Here is a 21,592-nt window from a genome sequence, read left to right as displayed (position 1 = left end):
TTTGATTCCAGGTCAGGGCACACACCCAGGTTGTGGGCTCCATCTCTGGTTGGGGTGTGTGCGGAGAGGCAATCGATCCATGTTTCTCTCTCACATCTACGTTTCTCTCTCCCTCGCTTTCTCCCCCTTTGCTATCTAAAATCAATAAAGAAAAAACAAAAGCAAAAAAACCACACACACACACACACACACACACACACACACACACACACACACTACACTTGTGTACGAAGTGGGGCTTGGACTTAGTGGCTGCTCACGGCTCTTCTGAACTAAAGCAGTTCTCAACTAGAAGCAGGATTGGAATCTGCCCTGACTTTTAGGCAAGCGTGGAGCTCATTAACAGGGACTGAGAAGTCCCCAGTGAGGAAGAGGCCATGGGGCTCGAAGAGAGTTCCCATGTGAGACCCACGGGGACCCACACACTGGGGGACAATGAGGAGGAGCCTGGCTGGGGCCTTGTACCTGCTCATGAGGCTGCAGACCCATCTCAGCAACCCCTGTACATACTGAGTCGTCCCATGGAAGGGCCGAGTTAGCCTGGAAATCAGTACCTTCCAGACAGAGGAAGTAGATGCTTGTAGATTTCAGGAGGCCAGAGAGTTGGAGCCCAGAGAGCAGGGGTCATGCCTGGTGAGGAAGAGAGGCCGGCCTCTCAGGACCTCGGAGGTCTTCATCCCGAGAGCAAGGCACCTGGACTGGAGAGGGCCGGCTACGTCACTTGAATTTATGGCGTAGCTTCCCAGTGTGGGAAGTAGGCTGCATGAGGACTTGGTGCCAGCCGTGTCTACACGGGACCACAGTGAAAGACGATGGTCTTTGCTGTTCTCTTCTTACCTTTTTGTATGTTCCCAGGTTGCTCCTGACTCACCATGGCATCTCACTGGGCCGTGTGTAGTCTGTCTGTCTGTCTCCTGCCACCCCCACCGTGTGTAGGAGGGGTGGTGCCTGACTTCCATAAGCTGGATTTTGCCTTGTTTCTTCAACCCCCTTGTTTGTCAGTCTTGTGTCCTTCAGAGTCTTGGTCTGCTGCCATGATACTCCATGCTATTCTGATAAACTACGGAGACTGTGGGAAGTGTTGGTTTAATATACAGTATTAGCACTTTTATGTCTTTGAGTAATACCGGGTGCAGTATCTTTTCATGGAGAAGAGAGTCAATAACTATGGGATGAATAAATGAGTGCAATATACTTGTTTATTTGTGTTTCTGTCGATGCAATCACCGCGGTGAGCCTCTGCTTGCATCTGCAGCCCTGGAATCTAGAAGCTTCCTTCTGCTCACACCACAGGACACAGGGAGCCCACCTGCCTCTCCGTCACAGGTCTGTCAGGCACAGGCCTCCTCCTCACCTTCCACTATCTTTGGGCTCCCCAACAACTAGAGCTGAACCCCAATAAGAGAACCAAGAAAGGCAGCGAGCTGGCAAAGGGGCCCAGAGGCCAGAGGAAAGACTCGGGCACTGGGGGACGCACAGCAGCAGCTGCAAAAACCTGCAAGCACGTGGCAGGTCTGTGGGCTCGGTGCTGCGACCAGTGCAGGGTGGGGAGGAGGAGGCTGCAAAAGGCCAGTGGGCTTAGAGAGTGGGCTTAGAGTTCCCAGCTTGGGGCCCCTCCGAACATGCGCCACTTGATGTGTCCAAGGGACGTCGGACTAAAATTAAAGCAGGGTCTTTAAGACAAAATTGCAAATGCACATCAGAGAGACTTGGTTTTCCAGGAAGGAGCCAAGATGAGCACATTTGAATATTTAGGTCCCCCTAGAGCGGGAGTGAAGAGCAATGTGCGGAGGTGTTGTAATGGCTCCCGGGCCCTTCTAACTTGAATCTCAGGGGTACTTGAAAGATTGTACATTTGGCAGCTCAGAGGGACTCTTGCTCTCAAGGTCATTCCTGTCTCCCAGCCTTTATCTCCTTTCTTCCCTCTGGCCCCCTGGCCCCTGAGGCTCTCTGCTTCATCCGCTGGTCACTCAGAGAACCGGCCAGCCGGCAGCAGGCAGTGGCCATTTCCAGCCGGGAAAGGGCAGCTGCTTTCATCATGGAACGGCTGAGGTCAAGGCTGGGGTCCCGGGGTGTGACAGCTGAGCTCCAAAGGGGCAGAAGTTTCCCTGCTCCTAGCGGGGTAGGCCCTATTAGGTTGCACATTTGAAGCTTTCACTTGATTTAAGTGGCTTTGTGCAATGGCATCTCTCGAGGGCATAGGGTACGCATCATGAATAAAGAAGCAGTAACCCAAGAACGCCAGAAACTGGCTCAAGATGCTACCTGAAACCAAGACGAGACGCTGTAATCCAAGTCTCAGAAGCCACCCTGGGCAAGAGGAAAAGAAGCGGTTACACTTTCCAGCTGTTTCTTGGAGGAATACAGAGTTGGGTTTGTTTGTTTTTAAAGATGGAAATAGCCATCTCTTACTGAAGAAAACAGAACAAGTACACATGTGGTACTATACCCAAAATATACAAGTCCTAGAAATGCAGCACATTCAAAATCCAGGAATTACTAAAACTCTAAAGCTAGATCCTGAGGTGTGCCTTGGGGGTAAGCTGGCCACATTTCCTGGGGCACCTCCCTGCCCCCCTTAGCTGAGGAAGAGATTCCTCTCGGTTTGTTAAGAGCAAGGAAAGAAAAGAAATTACTCTGTTTAAAGTTCGCCTGGAAGATGGCACACACTTCCATGTCCTCTGGTGTTTTACTCACAATTCCTAATAACCTTCATATTTTAACCAAGTGGCCAGCCTTATCACTGTCAGCCACAGCCTAGTCATTCGCTCGACAATGTTTATTAAGCACCTACTATGTGCCAGACAGAGCGCTAGGAGCATGTATTCAATTCCACTAAACCATTTAAACATATTCCTCCAACAGTCACTCTGCTGCCAGATATCTGCTAGACTCTGCAAGAGAAATACAAGACGTGTTTCCTATTTCCCAGAGCCACCGTTTGGCCAAGTTCATTTAACTAGATCTTTATTTGTAGAGAGTTTAAAAGCTTGGGATTGTAAATGGGAAAAGGTAATTAAAAAAGAGGACCTGATGGGAGGAGAAGGCTAGCCAGAGACTTTGAAGGTTGCCCAGAGACACACTCTGACTGAGAACCACCCAGAACCACGCAAAGCACAGGCACACCCAAGGAACTGCTAGTTCGATGTGGCCCCCAGTGAGCAGGATAATAAATTGTCACCTGGGGTCTTGAGTCCGGTGTGGCGTTTAGTTGTATTATAAGGAGCATCAGAAAGGCTTCCAGAAGGATGAGGTATTTTTTCCCTAAAAAGCCTTTTTAATGTTAACCAAACAGTCATCTAGTGTGGCTCAAAGTTGGTGGACATGTGGATTCCCACTGATTTAAAATATTATTCATTCCTAAAGTCATAAAATCATTTTAGTCTAAGGCAGTGATCGCCAACCGGTGGTCCTTGGACCACTGGTGGTGCGTGAGGAGCGAAAGGTTGGTGACCGCTGGCGTAAGGAGTGTGTTAAGATGATAGCAACTTATGCAGTTGCGATCTTTCCATTGCTTTAATGGATCCAAGCAATAACATCATGAAAAGGGCTTAAACTTTTTTCACTCTTAAGCCAACAATATGAACAAGTCATCAGGAAGAAACTCAAGCCCGGACTTATTTCAAGGCTGGCACAAACGGGACAGTCCTGTAACACAGGAGCTCATCCGTGAAGGGGGCACGGTGGCCGTGTCTCTTAGATGGAAGCCTAGGGTACCTAACTGGGTGGGACGGCTATGAGATGGGTGCTCCCCAGGACATCAATGGCCCCTGAAGGAGAACAAACAAATGAAGGAAGCGAGAAGGGAGCCAGCAGCAACCCTGGAGACACCCTGGAGTCACTGGGAATTAACAACGTCAACAGGCAACAACAGACACAACTGCTAACAGCTTCACCTGCGTAGGTTCCATTTGTCTTACACAAACCCCATAGAGTCGGCGCCGATGTTGTAACCACAGAACCAGCTCAAAGTGGTCCTGCCCTATTTCTGAAAAAACCCAGAACCAAAGTTTAAACCTTGAATACGCCACTCAAGAGTAACACCTGTGGACCCTTACCTCCCCACCCCACCCCAGAGCCAAAGGACCAAGGCTTGACCAGAACCAGAGCACCAGGGACCCTTCCAGAAGCAAAGGGGCCGCTGTCCAGGAGATTCAGTGCTGAAACCCCTTAAATCTTGCTTCGACTCCTCCATCCGGGAGACAGAGTTGAACTTTGCCTCCTGTCTCCTTGCCATTTGACTTTCTCATAACCAGAGCTTTTTTCTTTTCTCAAACCTGTGCCGTAATATTGGCTTCTATGTGCATCGGGCAGCGAATGCTTGCTGGGTAACAATGTTTTGCCCATTTTATAGATGCAGCAACTGAAGCCCAGCAAGACTAAGGACATGCCCACAGGCATGCGTTCTTGCCTCATGGTCTGTGTTAAAAAATATATTTTTATTGGTTTCAGACAGGAAGTGAGAGAGAGATAGGAACATCAATGGTGAGAGAAAACCATTGATTAGCTGCCTCCTGCATGCCCCCCGTCCCCCCGTCCTCCCCACCCTACTGGAGATTGAGCCTGCAACCCAGGCATGTGCCCTGACTGGGAATCAAAACATACCTCCTGGTTCATAGGTTGATGCTCAACCACTGAGCCACACTGGCTGAGCTCTCCTCTCCTATCTTCCACACATTCAGGCAGGGCAGCCACAGAAAGTCACAGCAGTTTGTCCTACATGTCTCTGCATTTGCTGGCACGTAAGTGTCAATAATAAAAAAAATACTTGAAATAACAACACCCATAAATAACAGCTCATCCTCTCCCCGAGGAGGTAGCGGAATGAAACTAAATGAAGCCATCACTCTTTATTGTCTGCTGGCGAGGATCTTTGCCTCTGCTTGGAAGATTAGTCGCTGGATAGACAATTCTCATTTTATATATTCTTATGTATTTATGAGGCTCATTTCAGCTGGGCCTTATGCCATAAAACCCAAAGGAATCACAGTAATTTAAAAGTGAAGATAAATGTTTGAAATAGAACCAGTGTCGCGGTTCAGGAAATGGGAGAAAGAGAAATACACCTGGATTCAACAAGAAGGGACAGGCCAGTCTGCAAAGCAAAGTCTACAGGCACCTATTTCAGTGTGAGGAAAAGAGGTGATTTTTCAGAGAATAACTACAACGGGCTGCCTTGGTTTGGACCCAGTCTAACGAAATGCTTTATTTGCCCTGTATAGTGGTATGCAAACACCGGAGCCAACACTTAAGAACTGCGAGTGTCCATATAAAACCAAGATTTCTGGCTTCTCTTGAGAAACTCGCTCATACTGGGTCCCCATTTTCACTTGGGATCAGTTGGGAGGAGCTTGCTAGGGCCATTTGCTCTAGCTCAGTGGTTCTCAATCTGTGGGTTGCGACCCCTTTGGGGGTCGAACGACCCTTTCACAGGGGTCGCCTAAGACCATCGGAAAAGACATCTATAATTACATATTGTTTTTGTGATTAATCACTATGCTTTCATTATGTTCAATTTGTCACAATGAAATTGGGGGTCACCACAACATGAGGAACTGTATGAAAGGGTCGCGGCGTTAGGAAGGTTGAGAACCACTGCTCTAGACAGTCCCTGAGCTCTTAAACTGTCCCTATCCCATCACTCCCTTTCCCCCTGCTTCGAAATCTCTTCATTTAGTTACACGATCTGCCAGGCCCTGAGGCCTTACGGTTTGCAGCTCCATCCACAAACCCAGCCCACCTCCCAGGCTCAAGGCAGAGTCCAAACTGTGATGGATGTGACATGAGCCAGTCACTGTCATGTTGGGTAACTCAGTAAAGCCAGGGTCCAAATGCTGGTGCACAGTAGGGCCTCTCTCCTTTGAAGCCCTCAGTGCAGCAGGTTTAAAACACAGCCCCGTGATTCTGAAGCTCCTCCCATTACATGGTGGGAGTCTCCCTCCCTCTCTAGAATCTGGGCTCCCTGAACAACAGAATATGGCGGAAGTGACAGGTCACTTTCTAGCCCCAGCCTGAAGAAACGGGCTATTTCCACTGTCTGTCTCTTGGGACACTGGTTCTTAGCACAGAGTCACCATGATATGAGGAAGCCCAAGCCACCTTGTGGCGGAGAAACCTACTTAGGGCGGATGCAGCTAGCACCAACTCTCCACGGGGCCAGGGAGGAAGCCACTTTGCAGGCGGCTCCTCCAGCCCTAATGGAGCCTCCTGTCTGACCTGCTGGAGCAGAGATGAGCTGTCTCCACGCAGCACCCCGCAAATTTCAAACTCATTAACAAAGTAAGTGATTGCTGTTGTAAGCCAACAGCTTTGGCGTGGTTCACTACGCAGCAGTCAATAAACAGAGCACCCCGTCTAAACCCCAAGCGGGCTCTCAGGGTAGACAGGTGTGAATTGGGGCAGGCACTTCCCTACACAACGGGTGCACGCATTTCCTGCTCACCTGGCCGATGTGCCTTCGGAACCGCCATGTTCATCACTCGCCCTCCATCCTGAGGTTTGGGGGGAGACGCAGTGAACCTGCAGATCCCCGACTCTGAAGGGGTGCTGGAGGTCAGACTGTCTGTGTACTCATTTGTCCCTGCCGTCAACTGTTCGGATGATGTGTCCGAGATGAAGCACTCGGTGATGGTGAACTTGGCGTGCCTCAGCTGCTCTTCCATCTTGGCGTGCTCGTAGGCCCTGGCCAGCTCTTCGTAGGTGGAGGAGGCACTTTCAGTGGAGACCATGCTGCTCCGAGCTCGATCTGCACCGGGGGGCAGAGAAGCAAGGCGGGGGAATGATCACTATGTTTGCACAGGCTGACCACCCTCTCCGGCGTGGGGCGATTTCTCCCAGGTCACAGGACCACGCAGCAGGAGTCCTGTGTCCTTGAGGACTGCCTCTGTCACCCAGAGGCCACTTCAGAAGCCTCCGCAAAGTGGGCTCAGGACACTGTGTTTCCAACAGTGGGGTGGGGGTAGGGCATCACTGTAGTCAGATACCCCAGCCTGGGGCATTTCCATAAATCAGTAAAGCATCCCATCTTTAAAAATTCTGCTTTTCGCCCTAGCCAGTTTGGCTTAGTGGATAGAGCATCGGCCTGCAGACTGAAGGGTCCCAGGTTCGTACTGACCAAGGGCATATGCCCAGGTTGTGGGCTCGATCCCCAGGAAGGGGTGTGCAGGAGGCAGGCGATGAATGATTCTCTCTCATCATTGATGTTTCTATCTCTCCCTCTCCCTTCCTCTCTGAAATCAATAAAGATATATTTTAAAAAATCCTGCTTTCCATTCAAACAGAATTTTTGGGAATGTGCCTAAATGACCTGCTGCCCTCCCTGCTTGGATTTGCAAATGGCTCTGTACCATAGAGACTCTGATGGACGGGAAGGACAAGCCCCGCAGCTCAGCGTCTCCAGCCTGGGCATGGCTTGGTCACATCAGGGAGACGTGATGAGGGTTAGAAACCAAGCTGTGACTAAGCAGAGAAATTGGCCACTAGGCAGAATGGCCCCCGGTCCCTGGGACTCATTCTTTGCGGCTGCCACCCTGGGTGGGGACAGGAACCTTGCCAGGCCTGAAAGGGTGCAGCTGATTGGAGGAATCTCTGCATTTCAAGCCCCCAAGTGTCAAAGTTTTGAAGTCACCTCTGGGGAACTCTGAGAGTCTTGTAAGAGAAATAACAGCCATAAAAATAAAGGTACAAGGTGACACTCTGCCTTGGAAGCACTCTTTTTGCAGAATATCTTCCAGAACAAAAGAAAATGAGTGTTAAAATTCCCCACAGTGACTAGGTTTGGATAGAATTCTTTGCAAAGTTTCAGATGGGAGGGGGGTAGGCAGCCCAGTGCTATTTTTAGGGCCTGTCTTCTCTCCGAAGTGAAATCTGGGTGGTTGACGGCACAGACAAGATAACTTACCTTATAATCAAGCCCTGCTTAATTGTCAAGTGGGGCACCCTAGAGGTGCTCCGACCTTGTCACTTAGCTCCAAGTGCAGCGTCTTCATCCTGGAGAAGGCAGCGGCTCAGATGCCCTCCCAGCACAACCAGACATGATTGCCCTTGTGTGGGTGAACATGTAAACATGTAAACATGCCTGTGTCTGCCAGCAGGTGGGAATGAGAAGGAGAACACAGCCTGAGCCTGGGACTTGGGGCACATGCAGAATGCTGCCTCCTGGTTCTATGTGCAGAAATCACTGGCCTGGAGGGCGCCCCGCTGTGCGCCGCATTGGTGTCTGTTAGACAAATACCCGCACGTTCCCATTTGAAAGTGACCTTGAAAGGGAATACGTACAAACGTATGTACGTAGGAGCCTGCCAAGCCCTTGGTGTGGGCGGGCTCATCCCTGGTGTGGGAAGGAGGTGTGGAGACCCTACCTGTGTCCTGTGAGGGGCTGACGCTGTAACTGTCACTCTCCTTGTCCATCGATCCTGCGGCCCTGGGCGTGGGCAGCCTCCAGTCGGTGGTGAGGGTGTGTGTGGAAATGGTGGGGTGGGGTCTGTTGAGGGTCCACTGGCTGGCGTACCGGTTTCTTGCTGTGGGCCCGGCCTTGGCGTTCCTCCTGGTGGTGGGATCTGTGAAGAGTCAAGAACAATGTCTGTCTTGGTCGCTGGAGGCGTGTGGTCAGCTGTGATAAAGGTGTTAAATGCTGTGCTCCCGAGCCAGCCCTATGACCCTCCCTGCAGGCTCCTGCCTCCAGGAAGCCCTCCGTGACTATCCCTGCCCAGAGCATGCATTTCCTTCCTCCTATGGTCGGAGACGTTCATGTGATTCTGAAGCATTTAAGGGAGCTCTGTAAGGGGAAGGACATTAGAACTGGACTCAGCTGTTACGGATCAGAACCACGCTTCTGGCTCTGAATAGTTTCATGGCCCGACGCATGTCACTTAATAAACTTCCCGAGACTTCCGTCTCCTGTCACACAAGGAGCTCGGCCAACGCGCTCTAACTCGGCTTCCTTTCTACAGTTCTCCTCCCGTGACGTGTTGTTATCGGTTGAATTATGTCTCCCTAAAAGGTGTGTCCACATCCTAATTCCCAGGACCTCAGAATGTGATCTGATCTGGAAATGGGTCACTGCAGGGAGATGTCATTAGTTAGGATGAGGTCACACCGGAGTAGGGCGGGCCCCTGGTCCAACAGGCCTGGTGTCCGTATAAGAAGAGACGGACAGGGCAGGGAGCAGGTTATGGGACGGGAAGGCAGAGACTGCAGTGACATAGCCGTAGGCCAAGGAACGTCGAAGATTGTCAGCAACCTTCAGAAACTAGGAGGAGGCCAGGGAAGGATCTACCCTCACAGGTGTCAGAGGGGGAATGACCCTTGATCTTGGACTTCTGGCCTCCAGAATTATGAGACTAATTTCTGTTCTAAGTCACTGAGTCTGTGGTCCATTGTTGCAGTCGCCCCAGACAACTAATCCGGGTATCTCTCATATACCGTGTTCTTCTATTGACTCACTGCCTGGAGTATGACTGTTGTATTCATTCATTAAATTGCACGTTCCCACAGCAGAGGGACGATGCCTTTTTGTCCTAATGCTCTCTTGGGCCTTTGCACATGGGAGCTTAACTCAGTGAAACTGTCTGAACTTTGACACAGATTTGGATATTCACCGTGGAGACCAAACAGTTAATGAGTGTCTGGATGTCACTGTCCACCAGCTCCCAAAGCACAGAGGCTGTGTCCACACAGGCAGTTGCCACACAAGTTACACTTTCTCTAAATCCAGAACCAAAATCAACAGGTCACGGGAGGGTAGAGGAGGGAAGAGGGACCAAGTTCCTTGCTCAACTCGCCAGTAAGCGAAGGAAAAGCTGTCCTAACAGCACAGACTGATGGGCACTGGGGTGGACATGCATCTCCCTTTCTGGAAACCTATGGAAAGCAGAGGGGCTCAGGTGCCTGTAAGGATTTTTCTGGGCTCTGGCCTAAGGCAGCAGAAGATGCCACACGGGCGGCTTCCACCTTTATTTTCTCTGCTTCTCAAAGAGGAACTCTAAGCAGTCACCTTTCAACACAGTCTGGCCACTTCTAAACACAGCCGTCCATGCTCACTGCTCACCACTAATGGAGCAATTCCAAAGGAACAAAACCAAGTGGCAGCGTGTTGCCCCGCCTGGCTTCTGGGCTCTCAGGAGCCTGCGTGTCTGACCAGGGCAGGGCTGGGCACGCAGCCTTGGGTCCCTTTGCAGAGCTGACTCTCATCCCTGGCACACGCAGGTCCTTAGATGAATACGTATGGTCCAGGGCCACTTTATGGATGAAGCGATGGAAGCTCAGAGAGAAGCGACCCGGTAATTAAGTGATGAACATGGAGCCCAACACTTGACCTTCAGTCCAGAGGTCGCCCATCACCCAACCACACACGTCCTCGCCCTGCACAGCTAAGTGCTCTGATGCGCTGTCCCCTGGGCACGGGTCGTCTATAATTCCATGTTGGGTCACGGCAGGCCGACCCTGGAAGCGGGGAAATGACTTGCTTTGAAATGGAGGATTTTCCTCTGCAAGTTTCTGGTTACTGGACTTGGGACCTAATCCATCATTCTACAACGCTGGAGAGAAGCTCTGAGATGGCAGCCAAATCAATAGAATTTAAGGCTTCCTGGGTCATTAATACGCTCTGTCTTGGTGCCTATTCTCCGGGGCATTGATTTTAAGACACATTTCTTCCTGTACTTGCACAATTTCACGGCAGACTTTAATTGGGAGACTTTTTTTTGCCTTGATTAGAATGCGAGCGATGGCTGAGCGCCGAGCTCTCTGGACAGCCAGGTAGGAAGGATGAGTGTTTCTCCATGGAAATGCCAGGAGAGGGGTTCCCTGAGAGAGAGGCACACTCTCATGGGTGGGAGGCGAAATGTCCTCCAGGCACGAGGATTTGAGAAGGGAGCTTGTTATTTAAATGCTAATGAGTCTCTTCCAGAAAATTTACCCAGTTCCTTACATACATGCTGAGGGTTCTTCATTTTTATTCTTGAAGTTTCTTGCAACTGCTAAGGCTGTGGACTAGGTTTATACCTGGTATGGATGCTGGTGGGGGAGGAGTCAGCCGGATAGTCCCATTTCAAGGACACAATTTCCTCCAACCCCCCAAAACCCTCGCCTGCGTTCCCTCCGTCAAGCCCACCCACACGTGGTGGGGCTGAGATCTTCACTCCCTCAGCTCCCTTGCTCACTGACATCCCCCATGTAGAAGGTTCCATGGGCAGGAAGCACTTGCCAGCTTCTAGTCAAAGCTCCAGCTCTTCTCAAGGTAATTTGATTCTTCACCCCTTTTCTCTAGACCAGGACAGCCGGGCCGTGGCCTGATAATGTTGGGAATATAGGTCATGATATTACTTTCCTGAACCGCAGCCTGCAGTTCCGTTCTGCTCTGGGCAAAAGTGTCTTAATCTATAGCATGCGGGGGTAGGTGACACATTTTTGTAATAATCAGGTTTTTGGAGCTGCTGTGTGCTTGAACTGAACTCTTCTTTATGACAGCGCCTGAGACAGCAGCGAAAGTCAAAATTTTCCTTGGATCCCACACGGTAGCTTCCTTTGTCTATTTCACTAGCTCATCTACTGACCTAACGCGTGTTGGAATTCACTGCTCCTGCATGGAAAGCCTTTTATGTGACTCCCCAACGTTGTAATATAAATACAACTTAGCGATGCGGCCTCACGCCTGCTAGATGGCTAGTGAATGAGAGGGTAGTGACATACATAATTCTTGGCCTCTCAGCATCGGCTCTGAACCTGCATTAAGCTCCTGCCCATGGAATCAAGTGATTTTCATGATCCTGAATTTGGGATGAGAGGATTTTGTGGATAATGGGGTCATAAAACATGCCATGGGTACCGTGATCATGGTATTAATCTGTTTTTATTCCCTGATATTATAGGTGTCCAGGCCGCAGCTTTTCATGAGGAATTTCCCAGCTGTCTCAGAGAGAAGATGAAACTGGCAGGACTGGCTACTCCTGTCACTCAATAAACCAGCATTCCTCACGGGATTATATACATGACGCTCCTCGCCCAATCGGATCTCTCTGCAGTGCTGTGTCCAGTACCACTCTGGGCGATGGAGTGTGCATTCTTTCAAAGTCTCAACAAAAAAGATCCAATCCATGTTGTAAACTCTTCCTACTGAACAGATATTGGAATTTACGGGGTCCCTGGATATCCTGTTAGGAGCATCATCTCTAGTTAAAGGCAACACAGGGGGTTGAGAGTGGGCGCTTTGGAGCTAGGTGCCCTAACTCCCACTTCACTACTGGCTGGCTGTGAGCTCATCAGATGTGCCCACTCCCCTCGCCTCTGAGGTCTGGGGCAACATCACCCACCTGCAGAGCCTCTGTGAGACGTGGAGAGAGGAAGCTGTGGGCACAAGGAAGGGCTCAGCAAATCTCAAGGTCCAGCCCATGATTCCTGAGTGACAAGCACCAGGCAAGGGATGGAGCACGCCCTGCCTAATGGGAAGATGCTAGCAGGACATTTGGTAGGCTGATCCAGGATGGCTAGAAACTCAATTTAGAGGGTTTGACAGAGAAAATACCCATTAAAAATCATCAAACAAGCCCGGCCGGTGTAGCTCAGTGGTTGAGCATTGACCCAGGAACCAAGAGGCTGCCGGTTTGATTCCCAGTCAGAGCACATGCCTGGGTTGTGGGCTCGATCCCCTGTGGAGGGCGTGCAGTAGGCAGCCGATTGATGATGCTTCTCTCTCATCAATGTTTCTATCTCTCTCTCTCCCTTCCTTTCTCTCTAAAAAATCACTAACAACATTTTGAAGAAATCATCGCACGAGATGCTGGGGGTGCCCGTGGTGTAGAAAGGAGCTCATCAGTAGTGCTGGTGGGACAGGAGCTGCGTCTGGTGCGTTTCTCAGTCCAGCCCCGTGCACATCAGGTGCTGCGCAGATGCTCTTTGCACAAATGAATGAGTGGTGAATGAGTGGATGACTTCCAGGTAAATATGACAAAACAAAGCAAAACAAACCCCAGGTCAAATCTAGTGTTTACCACTTCACATGTGTTTGTAACCTTGCACATTTTATAAGTAAAATAGATGATGGTGATAATCTAATTGGTGAGAGTCTGCAAAGTGTGCTGGGGGGACTGTGTACATATTAAAAGGGACCCTTCCCACTGGGGGAGGAGATACAGTGTCTCAGGAAATGGAGAACAGAGAGGGAAAGAGCAGATTGCCCAAGTCCTGTTCAAAATGCTAACCGTGAGTTCTTTTCTATCCCCTCGACTCTGGTTTCAGAGCTTGAAAGTCAGTCAGCATCCTATATAATGCTAAGTGTCCAGTTGTCCGGTCATCCGTTCAACCAATCAAAGCATAATATGCTAATGATATGCTAAGGCTGCTCAACTGCTCGCTATGACGTGAACTAACCACTAGGGGGAAGACACTCCAATCGGTAGGTGAGCTTGCTGCTGGGGTCCGGCGGAATTGGGACTAGCGAGATGGGCCGGACACGCCCTGGAGCCCTCCTGCAGTCCCACCCCAGCTGGCCAACCTCCTGCGTCCCTCCCTGGCCCTGAACATGCACGGGTGGGGTCCCTCGGCTTGGCCTGTGCCCTCTTGCAATCTGGGACCCCTGGGAGGATATTGGAGAGCTGGTTTGGACCCGATTCCGCAGGCCAGGCTGAGGAACTCCACTGGTGCACGAATCCGTGCACTGGGCCTCTAGTTTCTATATATTTACTGGATTCCTACTGCGTGCAATGCTTGTGATGAGTTGGGGAAGCTGACAGGAATGGAGTCCCAGCTTTTGGTGTATCCTATCCACATGACAGACAGGGAAGGGAACGGGGTATGGACACAGCCGAGGCCTGCGTTTCACAGGTTGAAAGAGACAGACGGCACATTGTGCGATGTCTCTCATCCTTGTAATAAGAATTTGTGGCAACTCTTTGGCAAATAGAAAATGCTTAGAGACACAGCATCCAGGATGCTGTCACATTCCAGTGTGCAAACAACTTATTTTAGGCACTCTTCTTAAAAATAAGGAGTTCCTACAATGACAACACAGTCCTACAGTAACTAGATTGGAACAACAAGGTCCTTTGTCATTGAGGAAATGGACTATCAGTAAACCTCGGCAAATATACCAGGCTGCAGTGAGGACCTGCTCCAGGGGTCTGACGTGACACAGGTGTCACCTCTGGCAGTGGTGACAGGATCTGTGGTACAAAAGGCAACCAGAAAACTGGGCTTTAGGAAGTGCCCGGCCCAGGCTCCTGGGGTAATTCTCGGGGGGGTGGGAGGGGCGCGGGGAGGGGTATAGCCACTGGCTCTACTTCTAAATAAAAATGAATGCACTTAGTCCCTCCCTCACTATGTGGTTAGGAGAGAATATTTAATGAAAGATGACTCCAAAGGCCTTTCATTACTAGAGACTGTTCTGTAGATGCTGAATGGATGACTCTCCTTTTGTTAGGAACTAGAGACAGACGCATGCATTTGAGTAGGTTTGCCTAATGTTTGTTGACATTATTTAGTGAATTCCTCACAGATGGAAGAAGTGTGGCTCTGTCAGCTGTGGTTGCTGTATGGGGCATGACCCTCAGGTGGAACCCCCAGGCTCAGAGGGAAAGGCAATGTGTGATGCTGGCCGAGAGCCCCTGCAGGACCGGGCCAGCCATTTTTTCAGTTCATCCTCACCACCTCTGTAGCATGGGCTGGAAACCCAGTTTTCCAGTGAATCTCAGTGAGGGTTAACATGGTTTTCCTGCATATTACACTGCTGCTTAGGGGTCGACCAGTTAGCTCCATGAAGCTCAGGGCATTCCACAAATGCTCGACAAGTCAGAAATTATGGAGAATAGCTTTTAACACTCTAATATTTATTTTTCTAATTATAACACTCTAAGAATATAAATTTTTACAAAGAGAGTGATTAGAGATTTAAAAGCTAGACATCAAAGCTTCCCAAAAGATAATAATCGGGAAATCAATTTCTCAGCCTTTAAAGAGATTTAGAAACAATTTCAATTATGAAGGAACAAGAATATCTCATTAATAAGCTCTAGACACCTATTAGGGGATTTAATTTCATTGCAGTAATTAATTTCCATATGTCACATATGCAAATATTGAGAGCAAAATTGAATATGATCCCCGGACTCACCAGAATTCTATTTTTTCTCAAACAGTGTGTTCAGGACACAATCATGAGCTTCGAGGACAGGCAGAGAGACTGACAGCTTTGGGCTGTTCACCTAACTCCGCTGAGACTCAGTTTTCTCTCTGTGAAATAGGGGCTATAACATGTACTATGGAAGTTGTTCCCTTGCAGGGCCGTTGCAAAGATAACAGATATGCTATCATCTCTCTCTCCCAGTCCTGGCGCAGAAGATACACACTCATATTAATTACTTTTCTCTTTTCCCTTGTTGCCTAAATATAACAAATGAATTTGACCTGAAATTTCGAGTACTTTCATAGTAAACCAGTACCAAGAGTTATTGGCTACAACTGACACCGTTTAATAACAGCTTAGATCAAGCAATAAAACTTCAACGTTCCAATTAATGATGCCGTCATCCCTATTGGTTTCTGAGGCCTAGGGCTGGCCACCCTTCCCCCATTTTCCTTTGACAGGGACGGAGCAGGTAACATGCTGTCAGCATCGATAACACCCACACCATTTAAGTGTTGTTGGACCACTCACTCGTTCCCGGCCGAGCATCCGACACATCCACTAGGGGCCCGGTGGCCTGCGACACCGATTGGTAATGGACCGTGTGGGTCACCGTCAGGGACTTCTGCTTTGCGGCCTCCCCAAAGTCAGCATCCGTCAGCAGCACGGTGGAGCGGTCATCTAGGGAACAGCAGGGACACAGAGCCAAATGTTTATCCCCTGTACACGACTCCTTGGCCTTTTCGTAACCACAACAACAACCTCATCTAAAGCAACAAAGACAACGAAAAACGACGCAGTGTGTTAGAACTGGTCAAGAGTTCTAAAAGTAGACTATCCCTAGGGGTTCCTCTGGGAGCATAAATGAAAGCGCATGACCTCAGAGAAGGGTTGCTCCACGCCCTGGGGCCTGGTCTTTTTATTAGGAAGCACTGATTTGGGGGCGGGACTTGCTGCAGCTTCCTGTTTGATAGAGTTTGGGATGGATGTGTCTGTCAAAAGCTCACCTGGGACAGCACCAGCGAGGTGGGCCCCACCCAGCTGCGGGCTGCCATCTGGAGGAAGCGCTGAGCACTAGGAAAACTCCACTGCAGGGTCTATCCCGGGGAGGTCACACTGAACTTGGCAAATGTTTGGGGGGGGGGGGGCGGGGAGGAGAAAAACAGTCTTCAGAGTGTAGGATTCCTCTCTTTTAATTTAATGGTTTTGAGGAATGTTCCTTTTCTTCTCACCTTTTCTGTGCTCCAGTGACTCTAGAACATCCCTTACTTGACTTCTCAAAATGACTCCCTTGTCAGAGTCTCCTAGTCCTATTGGTGTGGGGACATGTGGGTTCCTGGAGCCTGGGCTCAGATGAATGGGGGGCATTTCAGTGCTTGGAGCAGCAGTTGGTTGAGCTGCGTGTCATGATTTGGTTGCCTCAAGATTTTCATTACTTTACTTTGAGACTTTCCACACTTTCTTAAGAGCATCCTTACTCCAAGGGGAGCTCTGGGGAGGATATACGGATTTGTCAGGAATTTTCAGGGACCGCAATCTGGGATGGAGCTCGTGTGAGCGATCAGTCAGCGGAGACCAGGCTACGGCATGCCTCGACGGGGAGTGGGAATGTGAAAGTCACAAACAGCACAGCGAGACTTCTGTGCCCAAAAAAGGCTCTGAACAGAACGAACCTTACAAAATCCAATTACTCAGGTTCTGGCAGGAAAGGAAAGCCTCTTGAAGTCGGAATAAAATTTCTTGGCAGAGAAAGCACAGGAAGACTGCCAAGGTGTCTGCTGGCATCACAGCGTGTGGCACTGGGAGCTTGGTCCTCAGCAGGGGCAGGGCTGGGCTTGGGGGGCTGGCCCCGCAGCCTTCACTGGCCCCTCGAATAGGCGGCCTTTCCACAGAGACCGCTCCTCGCCGCTGGAGCCGGCATCAGCCCTGGCATCTGCATGCGTGTTTCATGAACAATACGGATGCCTTGTGGTTTCCAACATGCTGCCGGCTAGGAGCAGACCAGGGCATGTGCGAGGCCAGGTTACAAACTTTTAATGAGAAAATTCCGGTGCCTGTCAGTGTTTGAGGTTTACCATTCATTCCAGGCAGAAATGAATGGCACTTTCATATTGGATTCTTGTAGTCTGAGCCCAGAGCATTTGAAAGCATCGTATTTCTACTTCCCCAGTAATTAGAAAATGCCATCGACCACTGTCAGCGTCGCCAGGAGGGAAGTGACTCTGGTGACAGATGAGCCTGCGAGGAATGGGATGCATCTACTGAAATGAGTACGGCAGCTCTGTCTCTGGGTTGGGCTGGTGATTGGCTACTGGGAGATGATGCTCTCCCAGGCTCCGCCCAGCTTTTAACAGCCTTCCGTGGAATGCTCAACACTCTAGTGCGGAACAGGTAACAGATACCCTAACTATAAGGCCAAAGGGATTATATTTTGATTTTTGAACTGATATTTCAAAATAAGTTTTAGTTTTAATGCCCAGGCTATTGAATTTAATGCAAAAGTTTCCAGCTCTGGCCGGGTAGCTCAGTGGGTAGAGCATCATCCCACTATGCCAAGGTTGCGGGTTTGATCTCTGGTCAGGGCACATGTAAGATTCAACCAATGAGTGAATAAACAAGTGAACAACAACTCAATATTTCTCTCTCTATCCCTCTTTGTCTCTCTCTCTCTCCTTTCCTCTCTCTCTCAAATCAATCAATGAATAAATAAAAATATTTCAGATATACCACTGAAAAGAAAAGATTATCAACAAACAGAACATGGTGCCTTATCCTGCTGAGAGTGAGCTAATGAAATCTCGTGTAGTGCAGGATGCCCCCTCACACAACATGGGTGCCTTTTAACTGAACTTGGTTGGTGGAAAGTCAAATTGGACTTGACCGACCCTCTCTAAGTGCTGGCACGCCCAGACAAAACTTGCACCCAGGGCCTCAGAATTTATGAGCCATTAGGTCAAGATGTCTCCACTGTTCTATTAGAACATAAAGCAGGGCAGGGCGAGGGGTGATGCAGGTGTCTTGCCCACCTGGCCATTTACCACTGCCTTCCTGGCAGGATCTAGGGTACGTGCTGGGAGGTAAGTAGTTTCAGCCAAGCCACAGGAGAGGGTTGCCCTGGGACCGAGTGCCAGGGAACACTTTCCAGAACAAACAGAGGCAGCCTTGGCAAACTTCCCTGGAGTCTGTTTCCATGGGTACTGGGAAGCTTGGTGATACTTCTGAGGCGAGGGGTTCTGGGAAGTAGCCTGCTGATATGGAAGCAGGCAGTTGGCAGGGGCCCCACCCAGCTTCTGCTCCCAACCATCTGCGTGACCTTGAAAACTACAAGACCTTGAAAACTACGTGATCTCTCTAAGTCCTGGTTACTCAGTTGTACCCTTTCCCTATGTGGGTTAGGAGGGTTAAATTAAATAATGCACATAAAGAACTTGTAGGCATATATGCATAACCCACGGACACACAACAGTGTGGTGAAGGCCTGGGGCAGGGGCGGGTGCAGGCTAGAAGGGACTGATGGGGAAAACAAGGGGACATCTGTAATACTTTCAACAATAAAAAATAAAATAAATAAAAAAGAATTTTTAAAAAGTGCGTAGACAAGTACATGGCATGTAGAAAGCTCTCAATAAATGCAACCTATTCTTCCGGTCATTATTGCATGGAAATACGAAGTCTCGGATTCTGGAGCAAATGGAACTACCTGGGCGGGCAGTGTGGGTGGTGGACTTGGAGTGGAAAGAGGAGGGAAGGAGTCAAGACACCTGGGTCCTGGGCACACAAGTCCCCAAAGCCTTCCAGGTGTCTGTCTTGCCATCGTGGGACAAGGGAACTGTGACCCCCAAAGCACTGGGAAGACACGGAGACTGTGTGTAGGTGCTGGGGGTGGGGAAAGAGCCCCAGCACAGACATTTGTCTGTTAGGTGTTCAGTAGAGTTGCAACGTTCCCGCTAATGGAGGCCTTGGTGGAGCTGATGGGGAGGGGACGGGGTGGGCTTCCAAGTGTGCGCCCTTCTAGGGTTGTTTGATCACAGGTGTTTGTTCTACAGCCTCTCCAGGGGAGGCCCGACGTGGATCAGAGTTGGGGAACTCCGATCTCGGGCAACCTCTGAGGTGCATACACGTTCATTCCCCACCACATTTGCTGGCACTTATTATTCTCCTCAATAACAGTTCTCTAGCTTCTTACTTCTTTGCTCAGGCAGCATTCAAGATGCTCTCATACCTGCTACTTCCCACACCCCATTGGGTGGGCTGAGAGGGCTTAGCCACGTGGTGCAGAGCGGCCAGCGTGGCCCCTTACCGATGGTCTCCATCGTGTCTCTCTCTTCAATCAGAAGCTGGGCTCTGGGTATGTCGATGTGCATCCTCAGGGTCTGCTGCTGCTTGCTCAGGGTGTCCGAGGTCCGGGTGTTCTTGCTGGAAAGAAAGTAGGAGGGAGGCATGAACACACACAGCTCAGTGGTACATCACGCCCGCCTGTGCTTGCGCACCACCTTGGTTTCCTATCTAATGATGTGAATGCCTTGTGGGGAGGAGGGGAGAAGCACATGGAGGGAGAATTTTCCTTTTATTCAAAGTGTGTTTGTTCATAGTGCATTTCAGCAGTCAGTGGAGAGGTTCAGAAAATACAATTGCCAATGGAGCTTGAGTCTGTATCTATCAACAGAACTTTTGTAATTTCCCATTTCTTGTTCAGTGGGGGAAAGAGCGATTTTAAACCAACAACACTTTTATTGGTCAGGTAGGAGAGAGCCTGCTGACGGCCAGGGAGGAGGTGTGGGACCAGGCGTTCATCGGAGGGGGTCTGACTAAGGGATTTGCAGTGATAGCTGGTGGGGTTTTATTTCTGTTCTGGTAACAAAGCATCAACCTTGTTAGCTCCCCTGACATCCGCTCAGTGTTCCTAACAGGTACTGCATGTTAGAATAGAAGAAACCCCGCCATTACTACAAGAACTCTATCTCAAAATTTGTGTGCCGGAAAATGACTCTTGGGGTGAGCTGCCTGATGATCACAAATGAAAACAGGTAGTAAACGGCATGTGATAACCGCATTCAGTTACAGCCCGGAGTAAAAAAAAAAGCCTGCATGTTACACAAAAATACAAAAAGAGGAGAAAGGCTTTCATTAGCCATCTGCACTGGAGAGCTGTGCTCCGTCTTTACAGAATTGTAAGGATCGGGCAGATTTTGAACATAATCCTCACTTACTGGAACACCCTCTGAGAGGCAGCTGTCATTCAGGGGTTTCAATCAATGTGGTAATCCACAAATCCAACTGAGAATTGTCAAGATCTGTTCTGAGACAGCTTTCTGGAGCCTAAATGATGATTTCGTGACAGTTCATGGAGGATAAAGGGGGTGTCCCCTCTACATCTCAGTGCTTTTCCTCTGACCAAGCATTCACCAGGAATCCCAGATCCCTCCTTGCCCCCGAGAACTCTTGTCTACTCTTGAACCTTGTGGCTGAAGGAATGCTAATCCTGCGAAGGTCAAGGTCACTCGAGAGGCCATTAGACCTCTGCATAGGAAAGTCCAGGTTAATATCCTAAATATTTTATAATGGCCCTTGTTTTTCCACTTGTGTGTAAACAAAACTGCCCCCAAAAATAACCTCTTCTGCAGGGTGCATCATTCCTCCCCAGGACTTGACCTTGAACCAGATTTCCTGCTCCACAGATGAACAACTGGGTCATGTAGCTAGATTACGCTAATTACCCAGAGCCCAGATTCAAACGTGTTGGCCTGAATTTTTCACAAGGTCTGTATCCTCTTTTAGTTACCTAACTTTGCTCTCACTTTGTGTGTGGGTAAGTTTTTTAAAACGAAGATCCAAACACTCATATGAAATGAAGAGCATTTCAGTGGCCTGGGCTGTGGTTACATCATGCTTCGACAAGCTCTATTTCCCCCAAAACATATGGGAACTACTCCCTGGTGAATGCCGGAAGGACCTGTTTAGAAAGTTCACTAGGGACTTGAGCTTGTCCTTGTACCAGAAATAGAAGAGTGAGCCACTTCCCCCTCCTCCTCATGAATAGTTATGAGGCAGTCTCGGCTGCTCTGCTAACCAGCCAGGGACCCTGGGAAGGCTGTTCTTAGCAACCAGGGGTCCGCTGGCAGACTGACGCAGGAAGCCAGCTACATGACTGTGCTGCCTCCTGGCCCATGACACAGGTTCAGAATATGATTACACTTTGCGAAGTAGGACAATCAGAGCTGGAGGTAAACGGCTCCTCCAAGGACCTTTGCCTCAAAGCCCTGCAGCCAGAGGCAAAAAAAAAAAAAGGCCCAATCAACCTAGAGAGCCAGGGCCTGATTGCTCCCCCCTCCCTTTGCAGTTGCTGAGCCTTTACTTAGAACACTCTGCACCCCACCCTCACCCTAGTACCCACGGGGCTGGCTCCCTCCCTCGCTCTTTTAGAAGGAGTGGGCTTGGCCATGTGTGGGAACTCCTCAGGCTTCCTCTCCCCAT

At 49.7% G+C, this 21,592-nt stretch overlaps 1 protein-coding gene across 1 annotated transcript in view; it reads right to left on the bottom strand.

The window, feature by feature from the left end:
• The window catches only part of DSCAM (DS cell adhesion molecule), a 360,122-nt gene that overhangs the window by 8,733 nt on the left and 329,797 nt on the right, over positions 1-21,592 (bottom strand). The window contains exons 27-30 of the mRNA XM_036348591.1: positions 19,419-19,534; positions 15,650-15,799; positions 8,361-8,558; positions 6,443-6,745 (exon numbers count right to left, since the gene is read on the bottom strand). Coding sequence (XP_036204484.1) covers positions 6,443-6,745; positions 8,361-8,558; positions 15,650-15,799; positions 19,419-19,534 — 767 coding nt within the window. The remainder of the gene's footprint in view (positions 1-6,442; positions 6,746-8,360; positions 8,559-15,649; positions 15,800-19,418; positions 19,535-21,592) is intronic.

Source organism: Myotis myotis, unplaced genomic scaffold (assembly GCF_014108235.1).
Source record: "Myotis myotis isolate mMyoMyo1 unplaced genomic scaffold, mMyoMyo1.p scaffold_m19_p_2, whole genome shotgun sequence".
Classification (NCBI taxonomy): Eukaryota; Metazoa; Chordata; class Mammalia; order Chiroptera; family Vespertilionidae; genus Myotis; species Myotis myotis.
The sequence above is the reverse complement of the archived record's forward strand: the minus strand, read 5'-3'. Positions and strand labels throughout refer to the sequence as shown.